Below are 20,882 nucleotides of genomic sequence, written 5' to 3' on the forward strand. Positions count from 1 at the left end.
GAGGCAAAAATTAACAAGCTGTTTTTTAAAATTTGTATGAAAATGCCAAGGTCATAGCAAAGTTGGGGGATTTACTGGTTTCACTATACTGATTTCAAGATTTATTACAAGGTACTGTAATCAGTTTAGTCTGGTTTTGGCATAGATAGACATAGATCAGTGGAACAGAGTAAGAAGTCCAGAAGTAGATTCATACATTTATATACATAGTCAGTTAATTTTTGACAAAGGTGCCAGGGCAGTTCAGTGGGAAAAGGATAATCTTTTCATCAAATGATGCTGGAACAATTGAATAGCCATGTATCAAAACATGAACCTTGACCCTTACCTCACACCATATACAAAAGTTAACTTGAAGTGGATTATGGACCTAAAGGTAAGAGATAAAAATATTTTTAAATTCTAGAAGAAAACAATTTTAGTGACTCTTGTTTTGCCAAACATTTTTTTCTTTCAAGATTTTATTTAAATTCAAGTTAGTTAACATACAGTGTAGTATTACTTTCAGTGGTAGAATTTAGTGATTCATCATTTGTATATAACACCCAGTGCTCATTACAAGTGCCCTCCATACTGCCCGTCACCCATTTACCCCATCCCCCCACCTGCCTCCGGTCCAGCTACCCTCAGTTTGTTCCCTGTAGTTAAGAGTCCCTTATGGCTTGCTTTCCTCTCTGTTTTTATCTTACTTTTTTTTTTTTCCTTTCCTTCCCCTATGTTTAACTATTTTGTTTCTTTAATTCCACATATGAGTGAAATCATATGGTATTTGTCTTTGACTGACTTATTTCACTTAGCATAATGCCTTCTAGTTCCATTCACATTGTTGCAAATGGCAAGATTTTGTTCTTTTTGATGGCTGAGTGATATTCCATTATATATATATGTACCACATCTTCTTTATTCATTTGTCCATCAGTGGACATCTGGGCTCTTTTCATATTTTGGCTCTTATGGACATTGCTGCTGTAAACATTGGGGTGCATATGCCCCTTCGAATCACTGTATCCTTTGGATAAGTACCTAGTAGTATAATTGCTGGGTCATAGGGTAGTTCTATTTTTAACTTTTTGAGGAACCCCTGTATTATTTTCCAGAGTGACTGCACCAGTTTGCATTCCCACCAACAGTATGAGAGGTTTCTTCTTTCTCTGCGTCCTCACCAAAATCCATTATTTCCTGAGTTGGTAATTTTAGCCATTCTGACTGCTGTGAGGTAGTATTTCATTGTGGGGTTTTTGTTTTTCTTTGTTTAGATTTTCTTTATTTATTTGAGAGAGAGCAGGGGGAGGGGCAGAAAGAGAGGGAGAAGCAGAACCCCTGCTGAGCAGGGAACCCAACATGGGGCTTGATCCCAGGATCCTGAGACCATGACCTGAGCTGAAAGCAGACGCTTAACCAACTGAGCCACCCAGGCACCCCCTCATTGTGGTATTAATTTGTATTGCCCTGATGATGAGTGATGTTGAGCACTTTTTCATGTGTCTGTTAACCATTTGTATGTCTTCTTTTGAGAAATGTCTGTTCATGTCTTCTGCCCATTTTGTAACTGGATTGTTTATTTTTTGGGTATTGAGTTTGGTAAGTTCTTTATAGATTTTAGGTACTAGCCCTTTATCTGATATGTCATTTGCAAATATCTTCTTCCATTCCATTGGTTGCCTTTTAGTTTTGTTGATTCGTCAAACATTTTTTAAATGGGACAGAAAAAAAGGTGTAAAAGGGGAAAAAAACAACAACAACAGCTGTATACTTGGTCCTTGAACAACACACAAAAATTTGCATGTAACTTTGATTCCCCAAAAACTTAACTGCTAATAGGCTACTGTTGACTTGAAGCCTAACTGATAGCAAATAGTCGATTAACACATATTTGTATATGTCTTATATATTGTGTTCTTACAATAAAATAAGCTAGAGAAAAAGAAAATGTTATTAAGAACATCATAAGGGAGAAAAAACACATTTGCAGTACTATACTGTAAATTGCAGGGGGAGGAGGGGCAGAGGGAGAGAGAATCTTAAGCAGATTCCACACCCAGCGTGGAGCCTTTTGCAGGGCTCAGTCTTACAAACCAGAGATCATGACTTGAGGCGAAGTCAAGAGTCAGACACTTAACCAACGGAGCCACACAGGCACTCCCCTGTACCATACTGTATGTATTGAAAAAAATTCACACATAAATGGACCTTGCAGTTCAAACCCATGTTGTTGAAGGTTCAAATTCAACAAAATTGAAAACTTTTGCTCTTCAAAAAAAAAAGTTTCAAAGATGAAAGGGAAGCTACAGACTAGGAGAAAATATCATAACATAAAACCTATATCCAACAAAACGTTTGTATCTAGAATATATGAAGAATTGTTACAATTCATTAATAAAAAGACAGCCCAGTTTTTTTAAATGAGCAAAATATCTGAACCAGCACTTTACTAAAGAAGATATGTACTGTTGGCAAGTAAGCACATAAAAAATATTTAACGCCACAAACATGAGGGAGATGCACATTAAAACCTCAGTGATGGGGTGCCTGGGTGGCTCACTTGGTTAAGCATCTGACATCGGCTCAGATCATGATCCTGGAGTCCCCAGGTCAAGCACCCGCATCAGGCTCCCTGCTTCTCCCTCTCCCTCTGCCCCTCCCCCTACTCGTGTTCTTTCTCTCACTCAAATAAATAAATAAAATCTTTAAAAAAAAACAAAACCTCAATGATATATATACCATTACATACTCACTAAAATAGCTAAAATTAAAAAGATTAACACACTGAGTGTTGGCAAGGATGTAGAACTGAAACCCTTCTACTGCTTTTGGGAATGTAAAATGATACAACCACATCGCAGAACAATTTGGTGGTGTCTTTAGAAAGTAAACATACATCTAACATACTACCTAGCCATTCCATTCCTAGGTATTTATCCAACATAAACATGTTCTCATAGGGCCAAAGAATTATACACAAATATTCTACCAGCTTTATTTGTAATAGCCCAAAAGTGGGAAACAACCCACATTTCAAATAATAAGTGAATGGGTGAATTGTGATATAGTCATACAATGGAATACCGCTCAGCAATAAAGAATTAGAATGAGCTATTGATATGTGTAACAAAGTGGATGAATCTCAAAATAATTATGCTGAGTGAAAAAAACCCAGACAGAAATGAAGACATATTATTTGATTACATTTATGTAAAATCCTGGAAAATGCAGAAAGCAGACCATTAGTTGCCTGGGATAAAGTGAGAGGAAAGAGGATGGATTATGAGGAGACCTATGAGAGGAAAATGGCTTCACAGGTAAACATGCCAGACTCAACATTTATATTAAATGTGCAGTTTCTTTTATGTCAATTATACCACAGTAAAGCTGTAAAAATAGTAAGATAGCAGATAGTGTTTTACTGTGTACATTTAGTTTTAGAAAGTTATTTTAATAGAAATCGAAGTTTGCTGTTAAGAGAAAATATTTACTTAAGTGATATTTCAATTGTAAAAGGCCAATTATTCATTACTTCTTTGTAACTGGAAATATCTATCATCTTGGCCTTTGCTCAAGGCCTTTCATGGTGGTTCTTTCCTCATTCAAATTCTCTCACTAATAAACCTTTGAAGATTAAGGCTTTTGTAGGGAAACTTTAGCCTTTGTGATATAGAAGTATTCATACTACCATTCAGTGGTGATGTGTGAAATAATAGAATATTTGGAGAATAAAGAGAATTTTCATACTTTTAATCTTACCAGTGTTTTCCTTGTGTCTCAGACATGGTGGGTGGCAACTTACTGATGGCTTAAATTCTGTTCCTGCCCATGAGGAGCTTATAGTCTAAATGTAAAAAGAAAAAGCATATGATATACAAGAGGTGTTCCTAATGATTATAGGTGGGTGGCCCTTATAATTAAGAGTATAGTAGCTATGGAAAGACATTTTAAGGAAGAAACTAGGATAAGGGAACAAAGAATATATGACATGCAAAGAGTGAATGGGAATGAACAGAGATAAATGAGGTGATTATTATTGGATGAGGTGAATTGGAGTAGACATGGAAACAGGGAATAGGCAATTTTTGAATTAGATGCATTAAGCAGTAGGGAGCCAGTGAAGGGATTTGAGAAGGGCAGTGACCTAGTCAGAGTAACAGATGACACGGATTTTTCTTACTATGGCATTTTAAATTGGTTGTACAAAAAAGAAGATGCAGAGTCTACAAAGATGAAAAATTCTTAATAGTCAAGGATTATTATACAAACCCTAAACAAAAAGGGGGTGTGAATTAAGAGAAGGTTTAGGAAAGAAGGATAATTAAGTAATGAAAACAGTTCAGATGTTTTATGATTTTTATGCCTGGAAAACTGAGGAAACAACCAAAGTAATGAAGGATATGATTAAAAAAAAAAAAAAAGATTATGCATCCTAAATTGCCACTTGCTCTTTTTGTTTTGTTTTGTTTTTGAACACTCCCTCAAAGGTACAGGTCTTAACCCTCTTTGCTAAGATAACATTTGCAAATGCAAATGTAATCAGAGATAATGGTATGGAAAACAGTAATTTTATCCCCAAATAAGGTATTGTTTAAATAAGATATGGTATATGCTTAAAATAGGATAAAGGGCACTTAAAGGGAGAGTTGTTTCTTTGAAGATTTTGTGTTTGAAAGCTAATTTTCCCTTAAGAATGACTGTTAGATAAGGGGGCTGAATTCCAGGAGCATGTTACCACATCGCTGTTGCTAGTGTTTTCCCCCCCATTTTGTGTTCCTACTAGAATATAAGCTCCTTGAGGCCTGCAGGGGTTTGGGATTTTTATCTATTTTGCTGAGTGGTCTGTCCCCAGATGTAGGAAAGGGCTTGGCACACAGGAGGCCCTCAGATTATAGTTGGGTGTGTTATCCCTGACTATGCTATAATATTTGTAAGCTTAGTTTGCCTTCCTTTTTGTTCTCATCTTACCACTAATATTTGATAACATGGGCATTGAAAGAGCATGTCACATATTTGCAGTTCCCTTTGTAGTAGTTTATATCAAACTTTCTAACATTTCAGTTTTTAGGAGTGTTTTTTGAGTGTTTGCACCACTAAATGCTTAGATAGACATTTTATAAATTGTAAATTATTTTTAAAGTATAACAACTGTGAAAGTTTTAAAATCACTCAGAAGTTTCAATTATGTAAACAGTGGTTACTGATTGAGCTAAGTGACAACTTTGTAAACATAATTGACAGCTTATCTGGTCAGCCAGCTTAAAGGTATCCAATTCCTGGTGAATTTTGTAAAGTTAAAACAGTGATATGACTTAACTAGGTGGATGAGACTTTAACATCTTTGTTTTGTTTTATCTCTAATTTGTATGATGTAAGTTTGCATAAAATACCACCATTCTTTACAATCAGTAAAAGTAATATTGTAAAAGACTGCAAAATGGGAAAACGATCCACAAAATACAGTAAGTAAAAAAAAGACAAAATACAGTAATGGGTATGAGCATTGTCCAGTAGGAAGAAATAGACAGTAATAAAGGAGTAATATAGAATTGTATTCAAGATGTTAATTACCTGTGGAAATTAAAATTATGGGTAATTTTTTCTTTGTATTTTTCCATATTTGACAAAAACGTCCTCAATTATTATCAGAAAAAGTAATCCTTATATAGCATGGTGATCTGGGTGGTGATGCTACCTCCTCCATCAGCTCTTCCTAGGCTGTGAACTTGGTTGCTTTACCTACCTTCTTTGTTCCTCCATTTCCTCATCTGTCAAGTGCATTAAATGAGATAATCCATGTAAAACACCTCACAGTACTGGGTTTAATACTGTGTTACTCATCATCCAAGGAAATGGTTAAGTGAATTGTGATGGGATATTATTAATTAGTCACTAAAAATTGTGTTTGTGGAAAAGATACAATGATACAGATTCTAATATTAAGTGAAGAAAAGTTCACTGAGTCATGGTGCATATACACCAAATACTGTACTTGGAAAATACAGTACTTTGTAACATTTCACTACCTTGGAAAAGTTTTGGCACATGTACACCAAAAAATGTATACATTTTCATTGTAACGTTGTTTATAATAAAAATTATAAATAACTTTTTCAAATGAAAAATTAAAAATAAATTGTGTTGCATTCATTCGGTAGACTATATAATATAGCAATAAAACATTAAGAAACTAGATCTACATATATTATGTCAATGAATCCAAAAAACATCATGTTGACCAAAATTAACAAGTTGTAGAATGATCACCACATCTGAATTTTTTTAATGTGCAAAAAACCCTTTACTGTATGGCTATAAACGTGTATACATATAAAAAACATGCATGAGAGTGAAAACACCAAATACAGAGAAGTGGTTACCTTTGGAGGTGAAAGGAAAAAAGGAGATCAGGAACAGAAAGGTACACAAGTGAATCAACTGTAACTTGATTTTATTTCTCAACAGTGAAGAAACCTGATATAAATGTGTCAAAATAATGTCAGGGCTTGATGCAAGTATGTGGGTATTCTATTCTCCATCCTTTTCTATATACTTAAAATATTTTATAATAATAAAAAAACACTTTATAATAAAGTTTTAAAATTTTTACAGTAAAATACCCATGAAAGAGACCACTACTCTTTCCCCCCATCTTATTAATACAGTTCCTGTATAATAAAAAAAAATACTGTGCTTTCCCCCCAAAACTTCTAATTTAGACTTTTGTTTCTCTCTCCCTTTTTCTATGAACAGTTTTACTAGGAGTTAAACCAAGTAAGATTAATAATCTAATTAATGTGTCTTTAGTACTTTGGATTTTATTAAGCAATTTCCTAGAGCTTCCGGAAATTATGTGATTTATTTTTAAATCACATTCATAGAAACTCAGTCTGACTGAAAGATTAGACTGGTGTAGCTCTACTCTCTTGAATCATTTTGAGTAAAAAGGTTCCCTTCTTTGGGAACCCACTGTACTCAAGAGCAGGGTGTTGGGTAGATGTTCCATTTAGGTTTCTCTTACTTCTAGTGCTGTAGGACTCTAACTCAGAATCTTCTCCTGTTGGATCATTTGTTCCTTGAAACTAGGTACTGTGTTCTAGCCATTTGACCTTCATAATACCTGGAATAATGCAGTTGATTAAAAATTAATTGAAACTATAGTCAGCACAATTTTTAATCTTTTGGTACACTTTCCACAGATACCTCTATTTATACTGTGTTGGTTAATAATATGGCCTTTTATTTCCTATATTTAGTGATTTAGAATCTAGAAGAGAAGTAAAAAAAGAAGAAGGTGAAGCTTTTGCACGAGAACATGGACTTATCTTCATGGAAACTTCTGCTAAGACTGCTTCCAATGTAGAAGAGGTAAATAAGAGGCCCTTTTAAATGTTCATCATCTTTTCATTTAATTGAAATGTATTGTATACTTTAATATTCACTTATTGGTATATCTTCCAAAAGCTTTTTAGTCTGAGTATCATAGAGTAGGAAAATTCTTCTGTTTGAAATGCTGTATCTCAGTTATTTCCGTTGATCAGCCTGAACTGCTACAAGTTTTCTGAACACATGTTCTTTTTATGCTTTCTGTATTTGGATATGGTATTTATATACCATACAGAAATGAGTAGTAGTTAATTCTAAGTAAAAGTATTGCTACACTCTATTTTATAAAAGGCAGGAAAGAGGCTAAAAAAATAAGTAGTTTGCCTAGAGTAATGCTGTTCTTTGCACCTTCTGGGTAAGAATCTTAGCAGCAGCTACAAAAAGGGATTCTAGAAAATAAATGATTTTAAAATGTCATTTTTCTAAGGATAGCAGAGAGTAAGATGCTAGGCAGCAGCTAACACTATGCCTTTAGTATAGTAAACAGTGAGTAAATTTTTATTAAGAATGTACTTGGGGCTCTTCTAATTAACTTTGAAACCAGAAATTGACTATAGTAATTCAACAGCATTGGTATTTTCACTGGAAAGTTCTTTCTAAGGCATGCTATTCTACTTATCTACACTTGATGAGGCGCTCTGTGACTGTCCTTTAATGCATTTCCTACAGCCACCAATTAATGCTTTACTTGTTGCCCATAATTACAACTTGATAACATACAAGAGTAATATTGTACTTTGCACAGTGTACCCAGAGAGAAATTTGTTCTGCCTCTTTGTTCAACTTAAAATAGAGAGGTAAAGCTGCCTGTTTCAGAGAGGCACTCCTTTATTAGAGGTGTTGTATTTGGAAACCATAATAGCTAATGAGTTTTGAGGATTTCAAGACCTCTGAAACATATCCTTATGGATTATAATTTATTTTCTTACTGATTTTGAGAACCCTAAGGCCAAAACTGAGTACATTTTGATTAAAAAAACCCATACTGTGGGGCACCTGGCCAGCTCAGTCAGAAGAGCATACAACTCTTGATCTCCAGGTTGTGAGTTCAAGCCCTATGTTGGGTGTAGAGATTACTTAAGTAAATAAAACTTGGAAAGAATAAAGACCATACTATGAAGTCAGATGACAAAGCATCAAATACTAGAAAGTAATCCTAGATTTCTAGTTCTGTTTCTCATCCCTTTGTGTTCATTTTCTTTATTCTTAACTAGTAACAGTAGGTATTTATTTGTAAGCAGCAAATTACTATTGTCATTTGGCTGAACGCTTAAATAAATTCCGTTAATGTTTTGGCAGCACTTATTACAGAAATTCTGTGTTAGTAATAAAAATAATTGTTTAAATTTGATCTGGACAGGAATTTCTATACTCATGAGAGAACTTTACTTAATTATGTAAATTAATTTGCTTTTCAGAAACGAAACATACTAAGAAATAATCCTTTTTTAATTCCATTTTTAAAATATTCAGAGACAAGCATTACATAATATAATCATCCATGAGATTTTACCTAAAAGCTAAAAATATTTCATGATAAAGTATTTTGAGAAGGTAGAGAGAGGGAGGACCATTCTGTGATCCACAAAGGGCAAAATCAAATCTGAATATCTCTATGACTTTGGAACTGATTGAACATGAAAGCAATAACCAAAGGGCTTCAGCATCTAGAAGAATGGAGTAGACTTCCTTTCACCTCTTCCACCTGCCAAGTACAGCTAAAACTCTGAATATTGTACATAAGACAATTTCAAGAAGACTGAAAGGTAGAGTGAAGAAGGCTGACCAGCTTAGAGGCCTTGGGACCTGAGGAAGGTGACATAGCAGTGATTTCCCTTGGTTTTTGTCAGACTGGGTTCAAGAGAAACTGACAATCCAGAAAGGCCAGCAGGAGGAGGGTGAAAAAAAGAAGCCTACTTTCTAGCCAAAGGACCAGGAAAGCCTAGCCAGAAAACTTTTAGAAAATAGTCATTCTTCTATAGCCAAATGTGGCAGAAAAAAATTGCAGTGCTCCTTCTACCATTAGCTTGCTTTAATGAGGTTTTCCCATACTCACCATTTTCCTGTGGTATTGGTGCCAGAGGAAGCCAGCAAAAGTATAGGTTTAAATAAGATCCAGACTCTCATAGCACAGTACCCAAAATGTCTAGATATCATTAGAAAATCACTCTTCATACCCAGAACCAGAAAGATCTCAAACTGAATGAAAAAAAAAAAAAATCAGTAGATGCTAATAGCAAGATGACGGAGATGTTAGAACTGACAAAGATTTTTTAGGCAACCATCATAAAAATGCCTCAATAAACAATTAGCATGCTTGGAACAAGTGAAAAATAGTCTCAGCAAAAGTTATAAGTAAAAGCCAAAAGTTACAAGAAGAGCCAGATAGAAATTTTAGAATGAAAAGTATAATAATTAACATAAAAAAGGCTCAGTGGATGGGGTCACAGCAGAATGAAGGGAACAAAGGAAAGAAATAGTGAACTGGATGGTAGAACAATGGCAATTACTCAGTCTGTACTACAGACAGAAAATAGACTGGAAAAAAAAAAACAAGCAGTGCCTTAGGGACCTGTGGAACTATAACACAAACTCTAACATTGTGTTATCAGATTCCTAGAAGAAAGCAGAAAGAAAATGGCTCTGGGGCACCTGGATGGTTCAGTCGTTCAGTGTCTGCCTTCGGCTCAGGTCATGATCCCAGGGTCCTGGGATCAAGCCCCGCATCAGGCTCCCTGCTCTGCAGGAAGCCTGCTTCTCCCTCTCCCACTCCCCCTGCTTGTGTTCCCTCTCTTGCTCTCTGTCAAATAAATAAAAAAAAATCTTAAAAAAAAAAAAAAAGAAAGAAAGAAAGAAAATGTCTCTAAAAGTATTTAAATAATGACCAAAAACTTGCCAAGTGTGGCAGAAGACGTGAACTTAGATTTAAGAGGCTGAGCTAACTCCATACAGGATAAACCCAGCCAAATCCACACCACGCCAAACTTGTGTTTACAGTCAAATCTCTGAAAGCTAAAGACAAAAATTACAAGAGCAGTAAGAAACAGCTTACCCATTCAAATGACAGCAGATTGCTCATCAGAAACAGTGGTGGTCAGAAAGAAATACACAGCAATTTCAAGAGCTGAAAGAGAATAATTTTCAGGATTCTAGAACTAGCAAAAATACCTTTCAAGAATGAAGGAAAATGAAGACATAATCAGGATGAAAGAAAGCTAAGAACTTATTAATAGCAGATCTAGAAAACAGTGGCTAATGGAAGTTATCTAACAGAAATGAAATGATGAAAGACTCTTTTAGGGAACACCAGTAACCCAAAGTACAGATAATTACAATAGACTTTTCTTAAAACTTTCAAGTCTTACGAATTATGTTTGACAAATGAAGCAGAACAATAATGTCTAATGTGTTCTTGATGTATGTACAGGAAATACCATAAACCATGGTAGAGAAAGGGACATAGGGGAGGTAAGGGTACTATATTTCACCTGATTTGGTAAAATGACAACACTAGTAGACTGTGATAAGTTTTATATATATACATATATATAAATGGAATATGGAAGTAGTAGTTATGGAATACTAAAAACTATACAAAGAGATAAACTAATAAACAATAAGTAAATCAGTATGGAATTTTTGGAAAGGTTCAGTTAACCCTCATAAAAGCAGGAAAAAGAAAGCCAAAACCACCCACAAAAAACAAAATGGCAGACTGAAGCCCTCACATTGCAATAATGACATGAAATGTATATGATCTAAATACACAAATCAAAAGAAATTGGCAGAGGGGATTAAAGAACATGACCCAACTATATGGGTGTCTGTAAGATTACAAACTCACTTCAAATATAATGATACAGGCAAGTTGAAAATAAAATTATTGGAAAAGATATATCATATAAACATTAATCAGAAGAAAGTAAGAGTGGCTCTATTTATATCAAATAAAGTAGACTTAAGAGCAAAGAAATTTGCCGGAGACTGAGTGGGACATTATATAATAATAAAACAAGAGTCTGCCAGGAAGACATGGCAATCCTAAATGTGTGTATATCAAACAATAGAGCTGCAGGACATGTGAAACAAAAACCAGTAAGAAACTGGAAATAAGCTAAACAGTGGAAACTGACTATCAAAAATAGTCTCCAGTTATGATTATGGATTTGTCTGTTTCTCCTTTCAGTTCTATTAGTCTGGTTATCAATAAGCGATAACTGGGGGAAAAAATCTCCAAAGACTTAGAAACTAAACAACACACTTCTAAATAATCTGTGTCTAGGGGACTTAAAGGAAACTTAAAAATACAGTGCATTGAATAAAAATGAAACTATAACATACCAATTTATAAGTAACAGGTAATTCAGTACTGAGAGGGAAATGTATAACATTAAATGCATACAATTCAGTAGAAATCTCAAATCAAGAATCTTAGCTCCCACCTCAGGAACCCATAGCAAAAAGAAGAAAGGAAATAATAAAGGTAAGAGCAGAAATCAGTGAAATTGAAAACAGGAAAATGATAGAGAAAATGAATGAAAAACTGTGTTTTTTCAAGGTCAATAAAACTGACAAACCTCTATCAAGATTGACAAAGAAGTGAAGAGAGAAGGCAGAGATTACCAATATCAGGAACAAAACTGAACATAAAACTACAGATCCTGCAGACATATATAAAATGGACAAAAAAACAGCACAAACTACTACAACTCACCTAATGTGAGGTAGATTTTTTTTTATTTGACCTTTTTTTTTTTTAATTTTTATTTATTTATTTATCAGAGAGAGAGAGACTGAGCACAAGTAGGGGTAGCGCAGGCAGAGGGAGAAGCAGACTCCCTTCCGAGCAAGGTGCCCGATGCCAGGCTTGACCCCAGGACCCTGGGCTCATGACCTGAGCCAAAGGCAGACACTTAACCAACTGAGCCACCCAGGTGTCCCTGAGATAGATTATTTGAATAGTCCTGTATAATTATTAAGGAAACTGATATTCCTTAAAAGGAAATCTCTGTCCAGATGGTTTCACTGGAGAATTCTACCAAAGATACAATCACTCATTTTTTTTCTAAACATTTAAAGAATGAACACCAATTCTACAGCATCTTTCCCAAAAAAAGAAATGGAACATTTCCCTATTTATTTTATAAAGCTCCTATTACACTGATAACCCAAACTGAAGAAAGTATCAAAAAAGAAAAGTACAGACTGACACCTCTTATTAATGTATAAGCAGAATTCCTCAACAAAGTATCAACAAACAGAATTTCAACAATATATGAAATCATAACCATGTACATATGTAAAGTGTATGTATCATGGCCAAATGGAATTTATTCCAGGGATGCAAGGCTGGTTCAGTATTTGAAAACCAGTCAATATAATCTAGCATTCTAATTAGGAGAAGAAATAAAACCACATTGTAGTAGTCAAGGCAGAAAAAGCATTTGACAAAATTCAACACCCGTAAATGTTTTAAAACTAAAAAAAAAAAAAAAAAAAATTGAAAAATACTTCCTCAGCTTGTTAAAAAGCATTTACAAAAAACACCCACATTTAACATTATACTTGTCATAAAAGGCTAAATGCTTTAGCCCTTGGATTGGGAATAAAGCAAAATGTTTGCTCTCACCATTATTTAAGATATTGGTGGAAGTTCTAGTTAGTACAATAAAGCAGGAAAGGGACATAAAGGCAGACAACTCAGAAAGGAAGAAATAAAACTTTCTATTTGTGGCTGACGATTGTCTCTGTAGGGAATCCCAAGGAATTTACACACACACACACACACACACACACACACACACACTAGTTAATAAGTGAGTTGAAGAAAATTACAGGATAAAAGACAAATATATAAAAATCTGTTGTATTTATGGGGCACCTGGCCCCATAAAAATTTGTGTGTGTGTGTGTGTATATATATATATATATGGCAATGAACACCATAATTTAAAATACAGTAGCATCTATAATCACACAAAAAGAAAAATACCTAGCTATGAATCTAAAAAATGGACAGGACAGGACATGTATGCTAGAAACTGCAAAATGCTGATGAAAGAAAGATGTAAGTAAATGAAGAGACATACTATGTTCATTGTTTGGAGTACTCAACCTAATAAAGATGTCACTTCTTCACAGATTGATACAGAGGTTTAACCCAATTCCTATCAAAGTTCCAGTAAGATTTTTTGGTAGATTTGACAGTATTATTATAAAATATAGAGGGGCAAAGAACCTGGAATAGCTAAAACAGTTTTGAAAAAGAATAAAGTAGAGGAGTCACTCTTTGATTTCAAGCCTTAACGTAGACTGTGTGATATTAGTAAAGGAATAGATACATACAGCAGTGGGACAGAATAGAGAAACAGTAAATAGACCCACACAAATACACCCAAATGATTTAACAAAGGTGCAAAAACAATTCACAGAAGAGGATAGCCATTTCAATAAATGGTGCTCTAACAATTGGACATTCGTAGACAAAATAAATGAACCTGAGTCTCATACCTTACACAAAAACTGACTCAGATCATGGAGTTAAATGTGAAACATTTAGCTATTTATCTTTTAGGGGGAGAAAAAGAAAATCTTGAGGACATAGTGGTAGACATGCTTGTCACTAAAAGCATGATCTGTAAAAGGAAAAATTGATAAGTTTGCCTTTTAAAACTTTTGCTCTATGAATGATCCTGATAAAAAGATGAAAATGCAGGCTACAGACTGGAAGAAAATACTTGTAAGCCAAATACCAACAAAGGACTAGTATCTAGAATACAAAAACTCTCAAAACTCAATAGTTTTAAAAAAAAATCAGTCCAATTAAAAATGGGCAAAAGACATGACCAGAGATTTCATCAAAAATTATATATAAGTGGCAAATAAGCACTTGAAAAGATACTCAACATCAACCAAATGTTGAGGAAATGCAACTTAAGACCTCCATGAGATATCACTATACATCCATCAGAATGGCTAAAGTGAAAAAAGTGACACCACCAAATGCTGGCAAGGATATGGAGAAACTAGATCACTCATACATTACTGGTGGGAACGTAAAATGATAAGGCCACTCTAGAAACAGTTTGACAGTTTCTTTAAATATTATACATTCAGAGACGCCTGGATGGCTCAGTCGGTAGAGCATGCAACTCTTTTTTTTTTTTTTTTAATTTTATTTTATTATATTATGTTAATCACCATACAGTACATCCCCAGATTCTGATGTAAAGTGATGCTTCATTAGTTGCGTATAGAGCATGCAACTCTTGACCTCAGGGTCATGAGTTTGAGCCCCATGTTGGAGGTAGAGTTCACGTAATAAAAAAATAAAGATTTCTGTTTACCCAGAAACTGGTACACAGATGTTCATAGTATCTTTATTCACAATATGGCCAAACACTGGAAACAACCCAGATGTCCTTCAACGGATGAATGGTTAGACAAAGGAATATAGTACATCCACACCATGGAATACTACTCAACAGTAAAAAGGGATGAACTGTTGATATATGCAGCAACCTAGATGAGTCTCCAGAAAATTTTTGTTTCTCTGGGATAAATACTCAGAGGTGCAACTGCTAGGTTGCATGGTAGTCGAATGTCTGGTTTCTTTCTTTTAACATTTTATTTATTTTTTTATTACATGAACTCAGTGAATAAAGTCAATCCCAAAAGATTGCACACCATATGGTTCTATTTATATGACCTCCTTGAAGTGACAAAATTAGAGAAACGGAGAACAGATTAGTCATGGTCAGGTTTAAGAGAGGGTGTCAGGGTGGAAGGAAAGTGGGTATGTTTATAAAGAGACCAATAGGGGGGATCCTTATAATAATGGAAGTGTTCTGTATCTCTTCAACATTTTGAATGTAACAATGTACCGTTTGTTCCCGAGATACTACCATAAGAGGAAACCAGGTAAAGGTTACATAAGATCTCTTTGTATTATCTCTTTTTTTTTTTTAAGATTTTATTTTTTTATTATTTATTTGACAGAGAGAGAAACAGCCAGCTCGAGAGGGGGAACACAAGCAGGGGGAGTGGGAGAGGAAGAAGCAGGCTCACAGCAGAGGAGCCTGATGCGAGGCTCGATCCCACAACGCCAGGATCACGCCCTGAGCTGAAGGCAGACGCTCAACCTCTGTGCCACCCAGGCGCCCCTCTTTGTATTATCTCTTAAACCTGCATATGAATCTATAATTACCTCAGAAAGTTTGATCAAAACATAATAATAACCACATACAAACAACTTTAATTAAAGTAACCTGTTCTTAAAGATCACAGTGGCAATTTTTTAAAAGAAATTAAAGATTAAGAAGCCTCACAGTTGTATTATAATAAAATACCAATGTGAGAATATGGAGCATAGTTATATAAGTGATATTTTTTAGATTTACAAAGAACACAGTTTCTTTTTCAAATTATTAAGTTACTCATTTTTTTAAAATATGGCTCTTTGGTGAGTCTGTCACATTTTTGCACAGAGCAATTTTTTTTTTTTTTACAACAACCAAGTTCTTCCATGCTGAATATTATGTGTTTTAGCTTATGCCTAACAAATAATAAAGTTACTATTGAGATTTTTATTATGCATGCATAGACTCTCTTAGTAAGGTTGCTCAGAAGTAACTAAAGAAGAAATTATACTAATATTCATAAAAGAGACCACTTAGAAAGACCTGATTGGAAGAAATAATGAGTTTTATGTAGAGCAAAGTAACTAAGGGAAGAACTCCAAAATTGGGCTAAACATTAGATGTTTTGCACTTTCGTATATAATCTAGTATTTTTTTTTAAAACAAACTGAGTTCATTCATGACCTTTGTGGATGTCAGACTTTAAAACCCTATTAAGTACATCATTAAGTAAAGAGCATTTATATGACAGTGTATGTTTATCCATTAGTTTATTTTTCTACGTCACCCATATTAAAGCATTTTGGTTGACTCAGTAAGGTTGGTGGCGCTGCTATTTTAAATCAGTTTAAATAGCTGTCACCACTTAAAAAAAAGTAAACCCATATATCCATCGTCTGGCTTCAGAAGTTATCACCATTTTGACATTTTGATGATTTTTTTTTATTACGTCCTCTGGTTTTTTTTAAAGGAAATTCCAGAAATATTTTACCTATAAATATTTCAGTGGCAATAATTTTAAAAACATATAACCATGATACCATTATTATACATAGCAAACTTAGTAATTCCTTCATAGTATCTGATATCAAGTATGAACGGCATCCTTTTTATTTCATTCAGCAATTAATGTTGGAAAACAAGTGCCAGTTTCTTTCTTTGAGATCAGAGAAGTCTAACAGGTGGTGTTTCTGCTTTGAGGAGAGGGAAGAAGGAGAGCTAAGCGTTTATCAGGCATCTGCCTTGTAATAGGCACTCGGCACCAGTGCCTGTAGCAGGAGAGCCAATACCTCGGGGGAAAGTGTACAGCACATAAAATTGCAACATACGACCTCCAGGATTTAAGCAAGAATTAGCCTGCTAGAATTAAATCCAAAGAGGAATCATGATGAAACCCAAGAGATAAGTATGCTAGTTTAACAGGGTCTGCAGGTTCATAGTGGCTTAAACTTGGCGTTGGAGCACATAGGAATGAATTTCAGGGAAGTTAGTTCTAAGTACTGTGTCTTACCATGCCATCCTCTGTGGGAGAGGCAGTTAGCACAGTGGGTAGAGCCTCAGGCTCTGAGCTCAGACAGAATTTATGGTCAGCTTACTGCTTTACCTTGGAGGACCCATTTCTGGGAGAGTGGATCATGTTAGCAGTTAAAAGAGTAAGACAGCTATCCTAATGACACATCCTTCTCACCCAGTGAGAGTGGTAGTTGCTGTTCGGGCAGCTCATCCCCCACCCCCATTTTTAATTTATTTGAGAGAGAGAGAGTGTACCCTCATGCATACACGTAGGAGGGGCAGAAGGAGGGGGAGAGGGAATCTCAAGCCAACTCCACGTGGAGCACAGCACCCGGCACAGGGCTCGATCCCACAACCCTGAGATCATGACCTGAGCTGAAATCAAAAGTTGGACACTCAGTGGACTGAGCCACCCAGGCACCCCCGTTATCCCCTTTTTGTAATCCGTTGAGAGTTCATTCCTAGCCAGTCTTGGACTGTAATATGTAGAGAGGAAGTTGGGGAACCCCTGCATTGAAAGACAACTCTCTTAAAGGCCATTTTTTTATATAGAAGAGAATTACAGTAGTTTCTCCCCTTCTTATCTGCGAGATGGGGTGGGGGGGATATGTTCCAAGACCCCCAATGGGTTGCCTGAAACTGCATGTAGCACCAAACCCTATATAGCACTGTTTTTTCTGCACATACATACCAGTGAAGGTTTAATTTATAAATTAGGCACAGTAAGAGATTGACAACAACTTAATAAAATAGAACAATTATAACAATATACCATAATAAAAGTTCTGTGAATGTGGTTTCTCAAAACATTGTGCTACACTGTACTCACCTTTGTGCTATGAGATGGTTCAGCGCCTGTGTGATAAGATGAGGTGAGGTGCATGGCGTAGGCATTGTGGTGTAGCTCTAGGCTGCTGGTGACCTGACTGTACATCGGAAGGAGGGTCATCTGCTTCTGGAGCACGGTTGACCAGGGGTAACAGAAACCATGGGAAGCAGAACCACAGATAAGGGGGACTACTGTATGTTAAAAGATAGAATGATTTACACAGAGCCAGTGTCTGATCATCGGCCATTTGACTGAAAGTTCTTTTTAGATATTTAAACCTAGGGGCGCCTGGGTGGCCCAGTTGGTTAAGCATCTGCCTTTGGCTCAGGACATGATCCCAGGGTCCTAGGACTGAGCCCCGCATCAGGCTCTCTGCTCCTTGAGGGAGTCTGCTTGTCCTTCTACCTCTCCCCCACACTCATGCTCTTTCTCACTTGCACTCTCTCTCTCTCTCTCAAATAAAATCTTTTTTAAAAATGCTTTATTTCAGAGGCGCCTCGGTGGCTCAGTTGATTAAGCATCCAACTCTTTGATTTCAACTCAGATGTGATGTCAGGGTAGTGAGATCGAGTGTCCATCCGCCCCCCCCCCACTGCCGCCCCTGGGTTAGGCTCCGAGCTCACTGCAGGGTCTGCCTGAGATTCTCTCTCCCTTTCCCCCTCCTCCCTCGCCTTGTGCACACGCATGCTCGCTCACTCTCGCTCTCTCTCTCTCCCCCTCACTCTAAAATAAATAAAATCTTTTTTAAAAATGTTTAATTTCAATGACAATCTGGGGGAGAGAGTGAGGACTGGAAAGTGCTATTAGGAAGTGACACCACTTCTTCTGTTTGACGGGCTCTCTCTGACCTGTGAGTTCTGCAGTGAGTATCCTCAGCTGTTCTCAGCAGCTTCCTGATGGTGTTGACACCTGGATCCAAGTTCGTTCTATCCCACACCCCTGCTGACCTCTTTCCATGTCAGCCACCACTAACACCATCATTCAGCACTGCTCTACTTACAATACCTCGAACTTTATATTTTCCTTAACTCTACCCTCTCATATACCAACTGTCTTGCTCTTACCCAAATTTATGCTCTGATCTTCAGCTGGGATCTTAAATTTAAAATGACGCCAAGACTGTACTTTCAAATATTATTTTTGGGGGGCGCCTGGGTGGCTCAGACAGTTAAGCATCCAATTCTTGATTTTGGCTCTGGTCATAATCTCGGGGTCGTGAGATTGAGTCCCACATTGGGCTCCGTACTGGGCATGAGCCTGCTTGGGATTCCGTCTCTCCCTTTCCCTCTGCCTCCTCCACCCCTCAAAAAAAATTATTTTTCAAATTATTTTCTAGAGAGCATGAAAATAAAATACCTTAGTCTACCTAAACTAGATATTACTTACAAAGATAAGAATTCCTCAAGATCTACTATTTATAAAATCATATATAACATTAATGCCACACACATATAAACATTATGTACACACATAGAAAGCTTTCTCCATGTAAAACCTCCACGTATTAGCAAACTACTGTAGGATACAAATATTATGTTAAGTATATTGGTCTCCAAACCGTAAGTTACAATTTTTGAGTTACAAGTTATAATAAGGGAATTCATCCTTCCTATGAAGTGGATTTTAGTCACTTTTTGTACAACTTGGGATAGCTCTAAATGTGCTATTATTATTTATCCTTTTTGTTATTAACTGAGGAAATACACCCATAAATATGATAGTAGAAATACACCCCAGAGTTCACCTCCTAAACCTCAATGAAATCAAAAAGCCAATTTCAACCAAAATAGGCTTGTCTATATGGTATTCCCACAGTAATAGGAGACCAGAACTTAACTCTGCATTTTCAGTTGTTGGTACTGTTTTTTTAAACATGATATTTGGATGCTATACACATGTATTTGAGTTCATAGCATGTGGAGGGAAAAACCCATTTAGTTGCCTATCATTTATTCAACTAATACTTATGCTGAATATACAGAGCATTTATAGTGTCATTACGTTTTAGGAAAATGAGATTTAGGCTCTTCACTCTCTGACAAAAAAGAAAAAAATTACTTTGACCTCCATTTTACTAAAGGTTTTGCCGATAGGAAAATAAGGATCAGCTATGTGACCAGCAGTAAATATTTTTGAATATTAGTTTTGACTTCTGTTTTCATCCAAGACCTGAAGGTCATTGAGGACACCAAGATACCATGTGTACCTGGTAACTGCCCTGGCTCCTCATGGAAACACCTCACCTCCTCAGCTGCGCCTCTCTGGCGGTTCATTCTAGAACCACAGTTTTGTTTAGTGTCCTACTCTGCAGTGTCCCAGGAAAATCTGGCCTCTGTGGTCTGCCCTGTGACAAACGGAGGAGTTGTATGAAGGTTACAAGAAGCTCCGCTGTCACTGGAACCCAGTGGTGTTGGTTGCACACATGTGGTATCGGCATTCAGAAAAGTGTTTCTTAAGGGGAAAATCTATTTCAGAAAAATTCTCAGGTCATTAAAACATGCCAAGTACCTGAAATAATGCTGTTGTATATTTGTGTGGCACGTTGTCAAAGTTCTTTCATGTGTTAGCCCCTTTCTGCTGTGCCACACAGTAGAGAATAGCAGTATTGAAGACTATTCTGTCCTCCTTTGAGGAGTATTAATTAAAATGATCACCTCTAGGGGCCCCTAGGTGGCTTAGTCGATTACAGCTCAGGTCATGATAACAGGGTCCACTCCCTGCTCAGCGGGGAGTCTGCTTCTTCCTCTCCCTCTGTCGCTCCCCTCCTTGTGCTCTCTCTCTCTCAAATAAATAAAATCTTTTTTAATAATAAAATGGTCACCTCTGCATAGGGTTCCATGGTCAGATGTGCTTAGGAGGAGCTGTTGTATATCCCCCTTGTAGAAAACCAGAATTCACGATAGTTTATTAGTTTCTGAGAACCCCCTGTTAAGAAACTAGTTCACTTTTATTTAACCCAGAGGTTTCCCAATGTGATTTAACCATTCTCCCAAAAAATGGAATTGGGGTAGGGGATATGTGATATCTGAAAGATG

At 36.2% G+C, this 20,882-nt stretch overlaps 1 protein-coding gene across 3 annotated transcripts in view; it reads left to right on the forward strand.

Annotated features, from left to right (window-relative positions):
* Nucleotides 1-20,882, forward strand: part of RAB2A (RAB2A, member RAS oncogene family) — an 89,661-nt gene that overhangs the window by 53,541 nt on the left and 15,238 nt on the right. Inside the window, exons 6-7 of one of the 3 annotated variants that reach the window (XM_034668101.1) lie at nt 7,239-7,350; nt 15,367-15,465. In XM_034668101.1, the coding sequence (XP_034523992.1) occupies nt 7,239-7,350; nt 15,367-15,450 (196 nt within the window). In that variant the 3' untranslated portion in view covers nt 15,451-15,465. Of the gene's footprint in view, nt 1-7,238; nt 7,351-11,926; nt 12,945-15,366; nt 15,466-20,882 lie in introns of those variants that run through there. The other 2 variants (XM_019795819.2, XM_002915709.4) reach the window with 2 other exon arrangements.

Source organism: Ailuropoda melanoleuca, chromosome 9 (assembly GCF_002007445.2).
Source record: "Ailuropoda melanoleuca isolate Jingjing chromosome 9, ASM200744v2, whole genome shotgun sequence".
In the NCBI taxonomy this organism is placed as follows: Eukaryota; Metazoa; Chordata; class Mammalia; order Carnivora; family Ursidae; genus Ailuropoda; species Ailuropoda melanoleuca.